This window comes from Festucalex cinctus, chromosome 1 (assembly GCF_051991245.1).
Source record: "Festucalex cinctus isolate MCC-2025b chromosome 1, RoL_Fcin_1.0, whole genome shotgun sequence".
Lineage (NCBI taxonomy): Eukaryota > Metazoa > Chordata > Actinopteri > Syngnathiformes > Syngnathidae > Festucalex > Festucalex cinctus.
In genome coordinates this window covers 18,428,167-18,447,718 of record NC_135411.1, presented here as the reverse complement: position 1 = coordinate 18,447,718, position 19,552 = coordinate 18,428,167, and the positions used below count along the sequence as shown (strand labels likewise).

Sequence of the window (19,552 nt, the reverse complement as noted above, 5' to 3'; positions counted from 1 at the left end):
ACTCCTGCACTGGCCTAGAAAAGAAACCCAAATAATTTCCTTGACAGGAGTAACACGAGTCCGATGCTACCTTTTATCCAGGATGTATCCCTCCACTTTGTGCAGCTCCTTCCCAAAGAGGCCACAAGGTTTGAAAGTCATGCTGCACCGCTCACCGGTCCTGCCACAAAATCACATTCCCGCTCACGTCTCCGCCGTTGTCGTGCGAACGTTTGGCTTCGCGCACACACGGAGCACGGGAGGAGCTGCGGTTACTTGTGATTGACGACCTCCACGCTGCCGTACTGCTCGATCCAAAGCTGACCCACGATGATGTTGTGGACGCAACAGGTGGGGTTTGTCCAGGTGTAGGCTTCATTGTACCTTTGGAGGAGGACACAATTTAGAAGCAGGACCCAATAAAAGGTCAACGCGCACAACTTGACACCCACGTGGGAAGCTCCAATGTGATGACTCCTTTGGGCTCGGCTTCTATGCTCTTGCCCCAAAACTTGATTTTGGGGCAGATGGAGCCGTGGAAGACGAAATCCTCCTTGAGGCCCTCGGCGTGAAAGGCACTGACGGGAGGGTGATGGCTCACTTGCTCGGAAACCCACCTGAAGCCCAAATCATCTCTGGTGGACAGTGAGACAAAAAACTCGGATTGTTTTTATTCTGTATACGAGTTGATTCATCAAGCGAATGAGGGCATCATCGGACCTGATGAGCTCGTACGTCTCGCCCAGTAGCGGGTTGAAGGGCTTGCCAGTCCTCTCCCACTGCGACGCCACAGCTGACACAGCAAACGCTGCAACACACTGCCAACAGACAATGATATTATTAATAATAATAATAATGATAATTTGTATTTGTAATGCACTTTACATTTCAAGAGAAATCTCAAAGTGCTGATGCGTATATATGCTTTTACGATACACATGAATGACACCTACAGGAACCTTAAAGTTGCACAACCTCCCTTTTTTTTTTTTTTTTTTAAATAAAAAATTAGAATCAACCATTAACTATCATTTGCAAATCTTCTTTCCATCCTATAGCTGACTGAAGAGCGTGACTGTGGCCGTCGTGTTACCTTCATCCGTTCGACAGAGTCCGCAGCGGCGTTGGCCCGGTGGATGAGGTCGGTGTGCTCCATATATTCGGTGAGCCGCTGGAGGAAGCTCAGAGGCTCGTTTAATATTACCGGCATGGCGATCTTGGACAGCTCCTGAGAGAAGATGAGATATGAACATGATTAAGCACTTTTAAGGAGCAGTTTTCACAATAATTTCTACATGAATTATAGTGTGTGACGCTTGTGTACATTGCATGCTGAGACCATCCTGTTGGCCTCGCATGGCCCATGTTAAACAGACATAATTAATCCAGACTGGCAAGTCCAACGTGAGTTTCAAAGCTTTTTAGCATTCCAACATCAAAAGGCAACATACGTGCATAACATTTCATCTATTTAATTGTTACAAATAGTTTGGTCTACGAAGTGCTTGCCCACCCAGGTGTGAAATTGAGAGGGGGGGGGGGGTGGGGGGGAAACAAAACTTTTGTGACAAGATTATAAGTTACAAAAACTAAAACTTAAAAAAAGCCAACATTTTCACCCCAAAAAATAAATAAATAAAATAATAAAAACAAAACTACAAACAAAAACTAACAAACTACATCCTGGGTTTATAAAACTAGCTAAAGCAAACTATAATTATAGCAAAAACATCCATCTTCATCTTTGTCATCATACATGACCTTTTGCTATTCATTTTGAATGTATCCATTTCGGTATTTGTCTACATCTGTAACTACAGAAGAAGGAAGGTCAAACCGTTATTTGAGAATTGTACTTTATTATACAAAACTCCGGACAATAATTAGACAAACACTGAACAGATTTTAAAAAGCGAAAACTAAAACTAATAGAAAATAAACTAAAAGCATAAAAAAAACTTACAAACTTGCTCCAAAAAGAAAAACTGAGTGAAAAAAAGTCAAAACGAAATGAAAACTAATGAAAAATCCCAAATTATTCTACTTGTAACTTCTGAATTATGACAGCTCAGTTTTATTTTGTGCAAGCACCATTTGCAGTCTGGATGTAGATGGCAAATAATGGAGTCTCATGAGGTGGTCTCAGAGTCTTCAGGAGACTTCAAATAACACTCAAAAATGTTGCTAAATTTGTTACTTGTTAAATATGGCTACAAAGTCTTTCAAGTTGGAAACACTAAGGAGCTGATCACTTTGTTATGGTAACAAAATACATACTCAGCATGTTCAGACAACACAAGTGTCATTATTTGTCATTTGTGCATTTTGACAAAAGACTGTCAGAGACCTTTTATTATGCATATTAGGGCTGGAAAAACATGCGATACGCGACATATTTAACATGTAACTAAAGTAAGGACATTTGTATTATTTAATGAAATATTTTTCTTTCATGCTTCAAAAATAAGCTAGCTCAAAGTAGTCTTTATTGTAATTTCCCGAGATAATATGCAACTATGGGATGGCGACACACATTTAATTTTGTGTCTGAGTGGTCAAATTCAGATAAAAGAATAAAATCCATCCATCCATTTTCTTGACCTCTTAATTCCTCACAAGGGTCGCTGGAGCCTATCTCAACTAGCTCTGGGCAGTAGGCAGGGGAATAAAACCATAAAATGGCATAAGAAATTTATTGTATCGGCCAACATCGCTATATTGATATTTTTTTGTCGATATATTGTGCAGCCCTAATACATATATCATATGTCTCCTTAATACAAAACAGTACAGAAGAAGTGAAAACTTGTGTTCTGTTTGCCTGCACTGAGGATGTGAGAAATCTAGAGTCGGCAACAATGCACTCACAATAGCGGATCAATATGGGGGTTGGGGGGGGGGGGGGGGGGGGGGGGGGGAGACACTTTAGTTTGTCCTCACCATGCCGATGCATTTTTTCAAGATGCTCCAGATGCTGACATCGTTTCGGGAGAACATCGGAGCCGGTAGAGATGTTCTATGGAACAGCAGTTTTTTAAGAGGGGAAAAACAATGCCAACTATATTTTTGCATCAGAGTACAGCACATACAGGACACAGCAAAAACTTTCTATATGTTGAATTGGAGCTACTCTTATTTTTTTTAATTAGTAGATAGTTCTTGGTTCAGAATGTATCAAATCTGTTTCACTTTTCTCTAACAAGGCAGCGAGTACATCGTTTATTCTTCAACTCTGGTGATTGTAGGAACATCTCATTAGGACATTTTGCATTTGGACGCAAGTTTAGACCATTTTAAAAGCTCCGTGCAAGATAATACAGTTGAGCAATGTCACCCGACACCTGTAAGCTAATGAGCTACTCCAGCCCAGCCACGGCCATTAGATATTAGTACAGCAGTATTATGTACATTTTTACAGCTAAAATGTTCATAACTGGAGAATATGAATCTATTATTTGATCCCTAGCAGACACTAACTGCAAATTTGCAAATGCAGGCAGTTGTGTGTTTCTTCTGCCTGTCACAAATACGAGGCTGGTTTACAATTATTTGTGCAGCAGGCAGATGGTGTCTACCCAAATACACGCCATTATTTCTGTTAAATAAACAAGACAGAAAGAGGCTGGGTGGTGGGGGAGCGCTGGCTCCATCTGTGCTTGTAGGAACAGAGCAGTGATGCAAGATAGAACCGCTTTTGGCCCACTTTGTTTCCCTACTGCTTCTGCCCCCGAATATAGGACATTTGTATTTATTAATGTGGCCTCTTTTTCATATTGTTAGTCAAAATGTGATTAGAATCTTTCCCTGATTTTTCTCAAATGAAATGTCAAACCTTTTCGCAATCAGTTAACATGTTATGAAAAGTCCCTTTCAGAGTTAATCAGATTTTTTTTTTTTTACCCCTGCTTCTTCTGTGCCAGAACCTGCTAAATTATTTAAGGATCACTTGTTGTAATGAGCCTCTACGGAAATGAAAGATTGTCCCTTCGTTCAGTAGGAAAGAGAGATTGGGCACGACTGGGCAGGAAAAACAAATTCTCATCTTCTCGGATTTGCACAAAAACGCACCGGAACGGAAAGCTCGTATCCTGTTACAACTTCTTTTCATGGTAATTGCAGCTTCTTGTTATGGTTCCATCATCATCTACTGGCAAATAACAGTAGCAAGTCCCACCTGTGTTGCTTGGCGGCGGCGTTCTGGCTGCCATGGTTACCTTCCCCCGACATTCCGGCGGCCCCCCCGAGCACGCTGGGATGGCGGCGGCGGCTGCTGCTGAGAAGGGGGGCGTCTCTCCCCTCGTCCTCTTCGCAGGAGTGGCTGGCCACCGACAGAAAGCCGCTCACTGACAGCTCCGATTCGGACTCTGCGGGGCAGACGACAAACGACGACAGCCTCGTCGGTTCACCGGCGGAAAATAAGCAACTCCATTTGCGCTCCAACTCCCCCGCCTCCTCCTCCTCCTCCCGGCAGCCTGGCCAAACCCCACCTGAGCATTGTGTTCCAATGAGAAGCCATCCGGAGGCTTCACTTTCCGCGACACTCACGGCAATATTGGGAGTTGTGTGTAGGCTAGCACATTAGTTACAACTTTGTAATGAAGTCATGATTCAACTGCGTTGTGAGACTACATCATTACACGTTCAGCGTCTACTGCACACTGGGGCATAAAAATACACAATTGTGTTTTTTGCATGGCATTACGCTCAGCAGAAATGCCAAGGAAGTGCTGAGCTTGGTGTCTCACGGGGCCACAGCGTGTGTGGTCAGTGCTTAGAGCGCGCCATGAATAATGCAGATATTCCTGAGGGAGACTGCTCTTCGTGAACAAACACCTTCTCGGGGGAAGTTGACAGCCCATATTTATTCTAGGAAGTCTAAACAAGACATCGAAGCAAACTTAGAATACATTAGTGAAATTACACCATCTAAAAAAAAACAATAATTAATCAAACCAGTATAATACAGAAAAAGGGCCTTTCCAAATTCAAAGAAGCAGGATCGTGGGGATGATACTTTATAGTCGAGATGTTCGATACCAATTTTTCCTCATACGTACACATACACAGCATCCCCACCCCGCCCCCTTAAAATTACATGAAAATAATAGCCATTTCTATTTTTCTAATTTCCATTTCCCAATCATAAAACGACCAAAATTATAAGGCCAAGTATTGACCTGATACAATACCTGGTATCGGTATTCGCCTTCTGCTACTTAACTCATTCAATCCCATAAACGCTTTTAAATACTTTGCGTCCCCAAAACGTACTTTTGCGTCCCAAAAACGTATTTACACGTTTTTTATTTTTTTAATGCAAGAGCATACAAAAGGCTTTGATGCAGCTTCTGACATGAAGAGCTGGCTTAAAGCAATTTTAATTATTAAAAAAAAAAAAAAAAACGGCCAGCAGGTGGCAGCAGAGTATAAGAGACCAGCCAGGGCCATGTTGCAACAAGGCTCTGTTTCTCTATGTTTTCGCAAGGAATGTTAAGATTGACTAAACTTAGCTATATTCTAATGCTAATTGCTGCAAAACGGAATCAGATACATGCAGGGCTCTACACTAACTTTTTCACTGGTAGCAACGGTGCCACCAACTTTTTCGGTTGTCGTACCGCACAGATTTTGGTCGCACCCTTTTTTTTGCCGCTGTGTTGATGTGTGGAAGTCGACCGTCGCGTGGGGATGAGTCAAGTTGGCTGCCTTGAGCTGCGACGCATGCTACGCGGTGCATGAGTCATTTTCAGAATACAAATAAGGCAACTGCATCGGTGTCATTGTATTACTGAGGAGGCTTTTATTTTGAAATTGGCCTCCGCAGCACGTTCCGTGGACTATTTACAACCAGAACGTTGGCGCTTGATGCATATGGATCACGGCTCAAAAATAAGCAGTTGCGCCGCTCATTAAAACATGCAGTCGTGCCGTGCGACGGGATTAATTTTTTACTAGCACAGGCCGTACAGCTGCCCGCATTTGTGGGTGAATTGGTCGCAGTGTCAAGCTCTGACTTAAATACTTTTCCTGATGAATGAAGAGATTCTAATCTTTCCTTTAGTAGGTTCCATGTTTTTATAGCAATAGAACAATATTCTGTGGGCCTTGAAAAATCCAGTCAAAATCTAGTAAAACAAATGGATGTGAAAATGGCTGGGAGTCAATGAGTTAATCGTCTATGACATCTGAGGGGTAATGCTGGAGCTAAGCTCAACAGAACGGCCATGTCAAATCCAAATCACACGAAACAAAGCAGAATTTGAAACCTATCAAGCTCCATTTTCTTATTTTTCTCTGAACTTGTTTTTTGCTGCAGAATATGGCAAATTAAACTGAAGCTGTGAGTAGCAATAAGCAGGGCCAACGCTTCAGACAATGGATTAATTTAAAGGAAATCAGAGGGTTTATCCATAAACGTGTGACAATACGAGGCACATACAGTATAAATATGTAGAAATCAGATAATATCTCTCAGAAGTTCGTCTTTGAAATACCCTTGAAGATGACCAAATGAGCCTAAAATAGCTGATTATTAATATTATTATTTTGAGGTAGTGGATGCTGCATTTTAGAGTATGAACGATTCATGAAAATGGCAATTCCCTGTTTAAAAAGCCTTGTATTATGACATGCATACATATTGGTTACTTGATCCAAATGTTTTGCTACTTGGTGATTGTTCAGTTAGAGTGTGCTGACCTGACACCGCATCATAGAAATCATCCTCGGCGAGGGTGCAGAGTGTGGGTGACCTCCGGTTCTTGCTCAGGGACTGCTTGAGCTCGTGGTGCTCGGTCGCGATCGTCTGCAGCGCCTCCGTCAGAGCTCTGTTCTTCTCCTCCTCCTGCTCTAACTTCAGGCTCCACACCTGCACAAACAGAACAAACGTTTGGCTACAATTGTCACACTGATATACCAAAATGTTGCCTTTGGTGGGAGCATTTTCATTCAGCAGAGGCCTATTATTGTAGGGTGTGTTGAGAATGATCACAAACTCTTCAGGGTGTGGCCAAGGTCAATATTTGGCTGAGGAATGAACTCAATGATTATGATATGAAACAAAACAATAACCAATTAGGACACAACCAGCCATGTGTGACTTCTCACACATTTAAATAAATACAAAAATAAACAAGATATTACAAATTGTTGTGTGCGTGTACCACACGTTGTGATCCTGCCATTAGATCCCAACTTCCTCTGACCAGAACCAAACACCCTGAGGCCAGCGATCTGTATGGCAGGATTGAGTGTCTCTTCAGTGCAACACTGCAACTTGAACCGCACCATTGAGAGATACAGCAGATCAGTGTTTCCTATCATCTGGTGCAGCGTTGCTCCATTTGTCACTCATCATTCCAGAAATCAATGTTAGGAAGTGTATAAAGACTCATAGATGGGAGTGCAAATATTCTGAATATCGTAAATGTAGAAAGAGTTCAGTCCAAATGCAAAATCTATTTAAAAACATGAGTTTTAAGTCAGTCCAGTGGCTATTCGGGTTAAAAAAACAAAAAAAAACAAAAAAACGTTTGAGTGATTGCCTTTATCATGGTTGATTAAAGCAAAGTCACCATTTCCATTTCCAGACAGCAGCTCTATCTTACTGAGTCTATCAGAGAAGGAACATGATGGATAAAGCAATACAAATGGTAACTGAAGTGCTTAGTTATGTGATTGATTTGTTTTGTGTTTTATCTCCCTGACTGCTAGACTCTCAAGGATGTTGTATGAATTCATTTAAAAGTGCCTTCTTTCTGTTACTAAAATGGCGGCATAGATGAATAATAATAATAATAATAATAATAATAATAATAATAATTTGCAGCAAAACCTGGATCAAACTTTTATGTCATGCTTCGCCCACAATAGATGGTGTTGGCAAAAATAAACGTTTGGCGACAATTGTCAATTGGCATCTGTCTAGGACACTGCTTCTCAACCCCGGACCTCGAGTACCCCTATCCAGCCCATTTTCCATGTCTTCCTAGCCAACACAGCTGAGGATCGTTATCAGGATTCATGCAGAGAGGGCTGATAAGCTGATCGTTTGACACACCTGTATTGGCTGTGGGAGACATGGAAAACAGGCTGGATAGGAGTACTGAGGACCACAGTTGAGAATCACTGGTCTAGGATACCTGCTTCCTTCCGATTGAAGCTCATTTAGAGGCTAGTTCCTTAATAGGATTTAGTCAAAGTACGAGTCATGAAATTGGCCCATCTTCCTGTTTTATCTCATGTATGTATCCTTGAGACTTTTTTTTTTGTACGTCTGGTTATGATATAGCCAATTTAAAGTGACAGGGTGTAGAATTTAGTGTCATCTAGTGGTGAACTAATAGAATACAACAAACTAATTTCTGAAACACGCGCTCTATGGTGCCTCAGAGAAACCACACTTCCCCTGCCTACCACCAAGAACCTCGTTCTAAGTTCTTCTTTGGGTATATGTAGCATAAAAAGATGGTGATGAAACATGTCAGCCTCCTATAAGGTGTGGCGCTATGTAATATAATTAGCGATTATTAGACCTACGATTAAATATTTGTTAAAAATGTACGTTGATGTGATAGAACATTTGTTTAGCACTGTAAGATTTCTTTGAAATGTAAAGTGCATTACAAATTAAATGTATTATTATTGTTGTTATTGTTATTATATTTTTGCATATTGTTTTTAATAAAGTTAATGGGTTTTAAAATGAATGAACATGTCCCTTTTGTCAGAGGCAAATGTTCACATTTTCCACCACTGAGTAAATTTTGGGGTGTCTCACTGTCTTGACTTGTAGGTGGAACAGCATCTGGCTCACTCTGTTTTAGACAAACTATAGAAAATGGATGGATGGATGGAGTTTCTCCTCACTTCATCCCAATATTTCAAGCCAGATGGCAACTATGTGGCCCAATAACTGAATTAAAGCCTCTTCTTTCACTCCAACAAAAATGTTTGCCCCTGATAATCACCATTCATAATAGCTTACCAGTATGAAAATCAAAGGACTTTGACTAATTATCCAGCAGAACACAATGTCCCTTCCTCACTAGTGGTAGCAATTTGCTCTCTCAGAGAAGATGCCTCTTGTGGAGATGTAAGATCTGTCTGGTAACACACAGTTCCAAGCTGTTGTCTCAAGAGCCAACCAGGACGTGATCACTTTGTTGTGCAACAATCCGTCCCAGCTCTTTCGCCCTCTCTGCGTCCCCTTCTGAGTACAAATGGTGTCTATTTTAAGCCTCGTTGATGCCGTGTGCCATCACCATTGGAGGGATGCTCGTCCTTGGCAAACACCCCTAAAGGTAGAGCTTTGAGCCGTTCTAAAATTTGTTAGTGAAAACCATCAAAGGGCAAATCCGTGACAGCTCCAAATGCATGCACACCAACAGTGTGTGAGTATCTACATGCATGCATGCTGAGAAAGAGACCATCCGAAATGCTAAAAGGCCACGGTTAAATAGCTCATTTCGAGGCCTCACATGAGCGCAAAAGAGGGAAATCAGTGGCAAGGCCTGTGGATACAGTCAGAGAACACCACTGTTTATATAGAGGTCAGACTTGTGATTGCTCTGATCTCCAGGGGTTGAAAGGCCGATCCATCTTAATCATAGCAGCGTGCTGAAAGAAAACAAAGATTTGCTGCATGTCTCCCGCCTTTGATACGATAGTAACTGTGACAGATTAGCTTATCTCTGTGTCATCATTAAGCGGATTCAAGATAGAAAGCGCTCAGTTTCCAAATGATCGTGGAATCCATCTGCTTTGAACACCACAGACAAAAATGCACAGATAGGTACACACAACAATAATTACCGGTACACAGATTTTGAGCATTCCAGGATTTGTGCAGTAAAATTCACCACACTAAAAATGACAAGGACTAGAGTTGCACAAATGCAATTTAGTTACCAGACCAATGAATAGACAGCCTAGCTTCTTTTACTCTAACACTTTATTCTTTGTATTTTGAGGCAGCCGAGATGCCCTTTGGCAACGTTCTTCCTCTTACAGGTCCATTTTGGTACCACAGAAGACATCTGTTATGGGGGTGAAGACTCAAGATTGTCCAATATGGTGGTGTTCTGTCCCCAGTTTTTGTCCTGGTCATGTTTGGGGTCTCTTAAAAAAAAAAAAAAAAGCCTGCAGCATGCTTTACCCAGGCTATTTTGGATGATTCAAAGCTTTCAATTTAGTGGAGAATGTTTGGGAGAGACCCTTCCCTGTTCCCAGTACACAATTCAAAGGGATATGTTTGGTGATGAAAAGCCCTCTGAACACATTGTCTCAGCACTAAAACGAAAAAAGAAAGTTTATCAGGAAGAATGACAGCTCGGTGTTAAACCTTCTGTAGCTTATTGTCTACTTGCAGCGCAACCTTGCGACACTTTTACATAACGCGCCCTCACTCCAGCCTGCCCGCTAGATCAGGCATAGTCTTTTGTGTAGTTCTACAGCTGCTGCCCAAGTGGGTCAGACTACGCGTACGCTGCTGAGCGGCAACATCTCGTTCTCTGTGAAGCCCTCGGAGGAATTAGCCGTGCTTCTCTATTAGATATTTGCCCAGACATTGGAGTGAAACTGCGGCAGCACACGCCTGGGGGATGTTACGTCGGATAATGGGATGGTGGAATTAGTGTTAATGCTATATAATATAGCCAATCTCAGCACGGGTGAAATATAATCCACTTAGTACTGTGTAAAGCAGCAGCGGCTTAGCACAGGGAATTTTATTTTATTTTTTTTCGTGATTAATTTAGCATGCATTATGTCGTTTTCCACGTTTCATGCCCTGTAAAACGCCTGTGATAACAGTTCATCCCTCTGACAGGAGAGCAGCTGTTGGCAATTCATGCAATGATGATGCGCACAGGCATTGCACATGTCCTTGCGCAAGTCTAATCATAGAATCTCAGAAGTTTACCTGAACCAGGTAAAAGGAGCCGTTAATGCGATCTAATGTGCACTGAAATGTGCTTCTTCGTGTTCTGCTAAATCTCTCAAAGGCTGGTTTCAATTAAAAAGAGGAGACAGGCAGAGCGGTAGTCATTAGCAATTAGAGCACGCTTATTTTCACATTCTGAATTCAGTAAATTAAGCCGATTGAAATATCTAGCTCAAAGTTTTGTGGCAATTAAGATCAAACCACCTAAAACAATTAGCCGACTACGAAAAAGGGTTTGGCTGAAGAATAGAATATACAGTCTTCTACCTGTTTGAGAAAGTTGTCCTTGTGTCTCCTCTTTCTTCGCTTTTACACAAAAAAGCAACCCCTTGCCAGCGTGTTATTATCATCACGCTCGCCTGGAACTGAACTGGCCAATATGTGCGCACACACACAAAAGCTCAGCTTCCTCCCTCACCGAACCCCTGGAGTACCTGAACGTATATGTGGGTGTGCACTGATCTGCGAGCTAAATGCAGACCTAAGCATAAAAGGGGATCTTTTCTCAGTGATTACCACACTAACCAAATGCTATTACCATCCATCCCCCCTCACCACCACCACCAAAGGGCACATCCCGGCCACTGGGACAAGTGTACCGGGACACGTGCCTGAATCAACCTTGATTGGCGCATAAAGGAGGTAATGCATACACATTATTTATATATATATATATATATATATATATATATATATATATATATATATATATATATATATATATATATAAATAATATAATATATATATATATATATATATTAGGGGTGTTAAAAAAAAATCGATTCGGCGATATATCGCGATACTACATCGCGCGATTCTCGAATCGATTCAATAATCGGCAGAATCGATTTTTTTTTTTTTTTTTTTAGGATTCACACCTTGAGCATGGAAGAATGTTATATGAACGGCACATTAAGCCTTAATATTTTTATTTTAATGCTGTTCAAATGTGAAACAGATTGCAAACTGTTTGTGTACAGTGGCTCACGGTTATAAGCCTCAAGTTTTAGATAAATATATTTATACAAATCTTACAGTGTACATGTACAAATTTACTGATAGTATTTTCTAAATTTGAATGGAAAAAAATCGCAACAATCGACTTATAAATTCGGATCGGGATTAATCGGTATCGAATCGTGATCATTCGTATCGGGATTAATCGGTATCGAATCGAATCGTGACCTGTGAATCGTGATACGAATCGAATCGTCAGGTACTAGGCAATTCACACCCCTAATATATATATATATATATATATATATATATATACATATACATATATATATACATATACATATATATATATACATATATATATATATATATATATACACACACACACACACACACACACACATATATATATACACACACACACACACATATATATATATATATTCTCTTTTTTTTTAAATCTCGGAAGCTAACTTCAGCTTAAACAGGCTACAAACACGCTGTTGACGATTTTTCTCCCCTTCTGATCAAAGTCAGCAAATACCCAATTGTCAGATTTTTCTCAAAGATTATGCTTCGTTGATTATCAATATCCAGTATTTGTTTTCCTCCCTAGGCTGCTTGTGCAAAGTGGACAATTACAAATGTTTAACCTGTTTACGATGGCAAATGCTCGTGTGGCCAATGCAGATTTTGGCCTTAAACAATAGGCAATTAAGTAGTAACTTGAATCTCTTGCCAGACACAAATAGACGGCCAACTGGTTGAGTGGAGTGACATTCACCACGATTTAAAAAGCTGAAGTCTAGTTACCCTTCTAAATAAACTAGTGAGGCCAACCACTACATTTTCACGCAGTCTAGATGTCCTGTGGCACTATGCTGCCTCTAACAGGTCAGTCTTGGTACTACGTCTGGTCAGGGTAGACTCCAGTTGTCTGTGGAAATGTGGTTGTGTGTGAGCAATAAGAACTGTTTTGGCCTTTCATGTCATGTGTGGGGTCTCTGGCGTTCTAATAGTTTTGGATGTTTTTATTATGGTTATTTTTTATTTCATTTCCAGATTAAAAAAAAAAAATCATAAAGTTTTTATTAGTTTTAGCATCTCAGCAAATATTATGTAATAAAACCGACAAAAAACATTTTAAAAACAATAATTTTCAAATAAAATACAGGTACTGTTTAACAGGCCCCAGACTTTGAATTATAGTATATAGTATATTAAATTCCTACCTCCTCTTGTTTGGACAACAGTTGAAAGCAAAGCTGGAGAGCAGTACAAGTTTCACTGGAGAGCTCACTGGTCTCTTTTGCTTTCAAGAGAAGAGGTGCAGCCAGTGCTGAAATCACAAACAAATTCTCTACCTTTCACAAAATGCATATATCGTATATATAGAAATAATGAAATGAGCTACAGGGGACCGTGACTTTTTATGCTCACCACAGTTCTCATTCTTCACCATAGAAAGAAAAATGGACACCTCATGCTCCAGTTTCTGCTGGCACGCACTGGCGGCCTACAAAGCGTTTGGAGGCAGAGTTGAGGACGAACGATACACGTGACTCACCATCATCAACCTATTACTTTCAATCTTACCTGCAGAGCTTGCGTTACGTTGCTCGTTGCAACACTGCCATCACCATCTGCGTCATCTGAGTTCTGTTGCAGGGTGCCGCGTGGAGCGCTGTAAAAGGAGTGTGCCTCAAAGGCATCCAGCCACCTCTGAGAGGAGAATTAGCAGGAGCATTTAAACACACATCAAGTCTGTCATTGCGTTGATATGAAGCAAGTTAAGCAACACAGCAGACAATAGAAGCGGCTCACTTTTCGTGTTGCCACAGAGTCCGTCTTTGAGGGGACTTTAAAACACAATGCAGAGTTGTCAGCGCACTTGAGCATGAAGAAGCAATGATCCCATGGTTTGACCTGGAATTACAAAAGTCTGAATCATCTCCCAGAAAAAACTACATTGGCAACAGAATATGTATATACTATGTATTTGACAAGGGGATACAATCTTGTCTACATACCATACAGTAAGCCTGTGCTAAAGATCTACAGCCCTGTTTTCTTACACTAGCTCCCGATTCAGCCCTAGAGAGAGATGGAGAGTATGTTAGTTGTATATTTTACCGACAAACGCAATCAGGGTTCAGCTTCCTGTGCTCACATGCTTGTAGGGTTGTCAAAAGTATCGATACTTTGATGAGTATCGATAGTGGATACAATACTTATTTGTCATGGTTTTGATATATGGTAGCATCCGAGAACCTGCTCGGCAGACAGCCTCTGGCAGCTAGGAGAGCCTTCGCTTGCTCAGCTACATTTTATCGATGCTAAGTATGGCCAGTGCAGCGGCAGGAGGGCCAAACCAGACAGCCTTGGCGGACAAGAAAAAAGCTAAATGCCTTGTTGTTTTGGTATTAGACATTAGCCAGCTGCCACGGTTAGCTTTATGCTCAGTGAACATGTACCTGTGTATTGCTTCCTCAAGTTGTGCTCAGCGTGTGTGTTTGGTAACATCGGAGCTTATTTGAAACACCAGGGAAAAACTCACAGAGGAGGACATTGATATGCTTGTCTATATTGCAAAAAATAAAAAATAAATCTTCCAACAGCAATGATAAGAAAAGACTTAGACAGTCATTGATAGAATAAAGTGCACTTTCTCAACCATTGTATGGCTTAATAGATATTTGTAATTTGCAATTTTAGCCTTTTAAAAAAGGTGTAGCTGAGTGCAAATGCAGCACTTGATGTTCATTTTTACTGATTATTTTTTTGTGTAATTTACTACCTCACAATATAGTTCTGAATTTGATTACCTGTATAGTTAACCATCTCAATTTTTTTTTCTTATTGATATTTCCTGTGTGTTTTTACCTCAGACAACCAAAAATGACATTGTGGCAATTTTTGTATGACATATTCTCTCATTTGTGTTATTTATAATTATTATTGATTTTATTTTTGATTATTAATACTTTATCTAATATATTATTTGCAGTTATGTCAATTAAAATATTTTATATGCATTTTTAAAAGTATTGTTTTTTTTTTTTTTATCTCCACGGTATCGAAAATGGTATCGATCCTGGGTATCGATTTTGAAATTTTAGGTTTGTGACAATGCTACATGCTTGCATGGAAAAAAAAAATTGGGGGAAAAAACAACACTCTTTTTGCACAACTGCCGACTCGAGTAGCTGCTTGTCATCCAACAAAGATGATGATTGGTATAATGCGTACGCTGCATTAGAAAGCTGCCAAGGGAAAACGTAAAAATATAAAACAATCTTACTGTCTGGAATACCAGGAAACAGTTCCGTCCTCAATTACCACCCAGTGCAGACGCCAGCCGATAAAGCGTGAACTCTGCGGCAGGGAAATACTATACATAAACAATACAATAAATAGATGTAACAAAACATGCCCACAATTTTCATGGGAAAAAAAAATATTGATTCCAAATTAATAGGAACACAATAATTGAACGCTACTGTTTTAAACATAGAAAAAGCTTGAGCCATCCACGAACTGTACTATCGAGTGACAGGCACACACTCTGACATCTGGGTACCTTCCAAAGAGGGCCTTCAATCTTCTGCACTCTGCTGCTCGCTTCCTTTTTAAAAAAAAAAAAAAAAAAAAAAAGAAGAAGAAGAAGAAGATGAGACATTTGTCAGACTAGCGAGCGCACCGACAATGTTATTTCCATTATTTGAAGGCTCGATGAGGACAGCATGCTAGTTTTAGTCTTTAGTTAGAGGGAGCAGGTGTCAGACACAAACCCAACAAGAGGTAGTATTTGATGCCAACTTGTGTGACCAAAAAAAAAAAAAAAAAAAAAAAAAAAAAAAAAAAAAAAAAAAAAAAAATCTATCAACTGTAAATGTTACATTTTACAAGGGCTTTTCTGCATGCCTGAATGGAAAGTAAACCTACAAAACTCCATACAGTATGTTCCTATTTAAGCATTACTCAAGTGTCAAATATTTTAGCACAAATTAGGTCATGAAGCACCCCCCCAACTTATTTACAGAATCAACACATAGAGCCTGAACTGTCCTCACCTTGTCCTGATATTCTGTCAGAATTTGCTTCAGCTCACGAGTGCGGACCAGGTCCAACGCTGTCTGCTCTGTAATGCAGCATGCCCGGCGGAGGTTAAAATCTTAATTTTGATGGAGTTTAAAAGGTATATAGCACAGTACCTTGGTTGTTTTTAATGGTTGGGCAGGCACCACTTTTAAGCAGTTTTATTATGCACTGCTTGTGCCCTCTGTAGGCAGCACAGTGTAAGGGCGTATTGCCCACTGAATCCTTGCAGTGCACATCCACCACTTCTTGTCCATCAACCTTAAAAAAAAAAGAAAAAGAAAAAAAAAAGAATGTAAAGCAGAATGTAGTGCATTTACCATGCAAAATTCCATTCACTTTAATTTTTTTTTAGGTATGCTCCTTTTTGACAATGCCAGAGAGGCTTTAATTTAACAGTACTGTATATTAGAGTAGGCCAACAATAAAGTATTGTGGTCTCAATAGACATTGAATGTAACACTTCATCTTATTCAGCAACATGAGTGTGGTGCATTAGAAAGCCCTCTGTATGATGCAACATTCTACATCTACGCCAGTAAAGAACATATTGTAAAATTAGTCAGTCAAACTCAGCACAATCATTTAGTTTATTGTTTGCTACTGCCAGAAGAAACTCTTGGAGAAAAAGTATCTAAGTTCAGGATTTTCCTTTTTAAAAACTGTAACTTTAAGTTCTTTAAAATTTTAGACCCCCGTGTGTCAAAATCCGGCCCGCCACATAATTTTAATTGGCCCACGAAGGCCATGCATGTCAAGTTCATGTTTATTGCTAAAATACCAAAAATACAAATTGTTTTCATTTTTAATAACACTAAAATATTGCAAGCATTTTTTGTTTCCAAAGCCCCTTGTAAAATAAATTAAACAATAATTGAACTTTTTTTTTTTTTTTTTTTACTGGCATCGATTGTGTATATGAGATAATATTGAGAGTATCATACATTTATATGGGTACCACAGTCGATGGAAAACATAAGTAAAATGTGGCCCACGACACAAATGAGTTTCATACCCCTGTTTTAAACTTTTAGACTAACATTTAGAAATTGAAAATATATTTTTTTTTTTAATCTTTCAGCTGAAAAATCTTTGACCTAACTATCTTAGACATAGCAGCGACATCCCCCTCTCTGGCGGCGTCCAGCAATCTCTCCTCTCGTCGCCTCGCCTCTCTTCTCTCAGCGGCTGAAGTACACGCACACAAAAAAATATTTGAGTGTTACAAGAGCACCAACAGTCAAATGTCTTTGGACAATCTATGCCAAATACTCTATGATGTCATCATACCCTCGAGCATGGTTATGATTTCGTCGTCCTCTGTGACGTCTTTAGGGATCTGCGCTGTTCCATTGATGACACTGGCAGAGGCATCATAACGCAACAGCAACAGAACAATCTCCTGAGGGGGATAAACACCAAAGAAAGCACAGAGCAACATTTGAAGTCCAATGCGCCCAACTAAAATTGTTTGACACGTCGCTAGCTACTGCAGAAGACCTCAGCAAAGATCCCAAAAGCTCAGTTCGGGTATTGAATGAGCACTTTGAGTTTGCTTTAGCTTTTTTGTGACACTTGAGCAAAAAAACAAAAAAAAAAAAAAAACGACCATAATGCTTGACAAGACCACTGTGTATTTTATAAGAGCTCAGTTCAGCTAGCAAAGAATCAAATTCTGCCAACTTCTTTCTTTGACATAATTTGGCTAACTTTGAGCCTTTTGTGGTCAACTTCTTTGTACGCAAAATTAGAGTATTTATGTCCCATCGAGTCAAGACAAAAATGTAATGTTTAAAAGATTAACATTTTTTTAAATGAAATTGTCAGTCAGCAGTTTATTTTTAAGGGTAACGCGGTGCTTAAAATGGATGGATTAATGTCGTAAAAATGAGTTTGAACTGATATTAAAGTGTTTGGGGATCATAATTTGTGGCATATCTATGGTCTTGTTAGTATAGGAATTATAGATTCGGAAGTGCATCCATTACTCACAAATTTGTGCTATTCATGTTGGGGCTTAGACTTGCTGTACCTAGTTGTCCGGTTGTTTACCTTTCTTCCAGTGTTGGCTGCTTTGTGCAGAGGTGCGTCGCCCATGTCATCCTGCATGTTCACATCAGCACCTGCCTGCAATATATAAATAAGTACCAAGTAATTGAACACATTGTTTTTGAGGGTGAGCAAATCAACTATTAACCTCACTTTTAGCAGCTCATCCACGACATCCCTGTTTCCATGGTAACATGCAAGGTGGAGGGGCGTCCATCCAGAGCTGCCTTTTGACTTTGCTTTGATAAATACAAGTTTCAAAATACTTATTTAAAGACTACGACACATTTAACTTAATGTTATTTCATTTGACTTACATCGACAGTTGATGTTGAGAGAAGTGACCTGGTCAATCCGCGACTCAAGGAGAAGCCGAACGCGAGAGGAATTCCCGTCTTTTGCCGACTCAAGAAGCTGCTCGTCCTCCATTAGATTAGTTTTGAAATGACCGTCAAGGCACAAAACGTCTCCTTCAAACAAAACGTACACGCCAAGGCGACAACATTTTTTTTTTTAACGTGTTAGCTAAGATTATGAAAAACCAAAACGACAGTGACAATTCAAAATAATATATTTGAGACTTACATTCGAGTTCGGTTGACTAACTTGACTTTTGTCCACACTTTCAGCGTGGTGAGAGGCAACAAGTTTAGCCAAACTTTAGCGGCCCAATCAGCTGACAGCTGTGGGTAGCTATCACGTGACCATGCGCCAGGAGTGCGTGGACTACAGCAGCAACTGTATCCACAGCAAGTACAGATCGAACTACAGAGTGGCGCGCAAGATTTTAAGGTAAATTTAAAAAGCTGCTTCCGTGCAAAAAATCTGTTAAAAATAATTATTACATTATGTAAATATTTCAGGAAAGTTAATATTAAAATGAAACGTATATTCAGTAGGCTATTCAATTTCATTGTCCTAAAAAAATCTTTATTTGTAACTTATTTAATTATGTACCTTTAAAAAAAATGAAGATTTTATATGATTTTATTCAGTCTTTTATTTCCAAATAATTGAAGAGAGAGACGACTGTATAAATTAGTTCAACAATGATGGCATCATGGCACCGCACTATTTTGTGTGTGTGAGGTTTGGGGTTAGGGTGAAATGTTTTTTCACTGGTTAGTGGGTACTTGGCTGAAAAAAAATAGTTCACGGCCATGGGGGTACATCACTGAAAAAAGGTTGAGAACCACTTGACTGGAAGTAGATTTGTGACCCTGCTTTCAAGTTCAAATCAAACACAATATTTCAAATATCTTTTATGAAGTCATCATGTCCAGCAAATTTCCATGAGCAATTTGAATTATTTGAAGCAAGATTTTGCCTTTTACTCATTTTATTGATAATTCAGAACATTTCTGATATTTCACCAATGCAACACAATGCAGATGCTTCCTGTATACAATAAAAACAAACAGCATATTGTATTGCTTTTGCCTGTGTCTATCATACAATTTGTACAAACCAGGCAGATTGTTATAGTAGTCAAACGTCAAGCAACTTTATCCTCTTAACACGTTCAT

The 19,552-nt window shown here is 39.7% G+C and overlaps 1 protein-coding gene across 2 annotated transcripts in view; it reads right to left on the bottom strand.

Moving 5' to 3' along the window:
* The window catches only part of LOC144018200 (oxysterol-binding protein-related protein 1-like), a 29,343-nt gene that overhangs the window by 3,366 nt on the left and 6,425 nt on the right, over window positions 1–19,552 (bottom strand). Inside the window, exons 1-23 of one of the 2 annotated variants that reach the window (XM_077520420.1) lie at window positions 18,612–18,763; window positions 18,344–18,496; window positions 18,180–18,265; window positions 18,030–18,104; window positions 17,268–17,379; window positions 17,080–17,165; window positions 16,094–16,238; window positions 15,953–16,020; window positions 15,460–15,504; window positions 15,181–15,254; window positions 13,910–13,973; window positions 13,704–13,805; window positions 13,476–13,601; window positions 13,320–13,395; window positions 13,112–13,218; window positions 6,679–6,847; window positions 4,154–4,343; window positions 2,920–2,995; window positions 1,073–1,207; window positions 700–797; window positions 432–614; window positions 256–363; window positions 71–160 (exon numbers count right to left, since the gene is read on the bottom strand). In XM_077520420.1, coding sequence (XP_077376546.1) covers window positions 71–160; window positions 256–363; window positions 432–614; window positions 700–797; window positions 1,073–1,207; window positions 2,920–2,995; window positions 4,154–4,343; window positions 6,679–6,847; window positions 13,112–13,218; window positions 13,320–13,395; window positions 13,476–13,601; window positions 13,704–13,805; window positions 13,910–13,973; window positions 15,181–15,254; window positions 15,460–15,504; window positions 15,953–16,020; window positions 16,094–16,238; window positions 17,080–17,165; window positions 17,268–17,379; window positions 18,030–18,104; window positions 18,180–18,265; window positions 18,344–18,455 — 2,327 coding nt within the window. In that variant the 5' untranslated portion in view covers window positions 18,456–18,496; window positions 18,612–18,763. Of the gene's footprint in view, window positions 1–70; window positions 161–255; window positions 364–431; window positions 615–699; window positions 798–1,072; window positions 1,208–2,919; window positions 2,996–4,153; window positions 4,344–6,678; window positions 6,848–13,111; window positions 13,219–13,319; window positions 13,396–13,475; window positions 13,602–13,703; window positions 13,806–13,909; window positions 13,974–15,180; window positions 15,255–15,459; window positions 15,505–15,952; window positions 16,021–16,093; window positions 16,239–17,079; window positions 17,166–17,267; window positions 17,380–18,029; window positions 18,105–18,179; window positions 18,266–18,343; window positions 18,497–18,611; window positions 18,764–19,552 lie in introns of those variants that run through there. The other variant, XM_077520430.1, reaches the window with a different exon arrangement.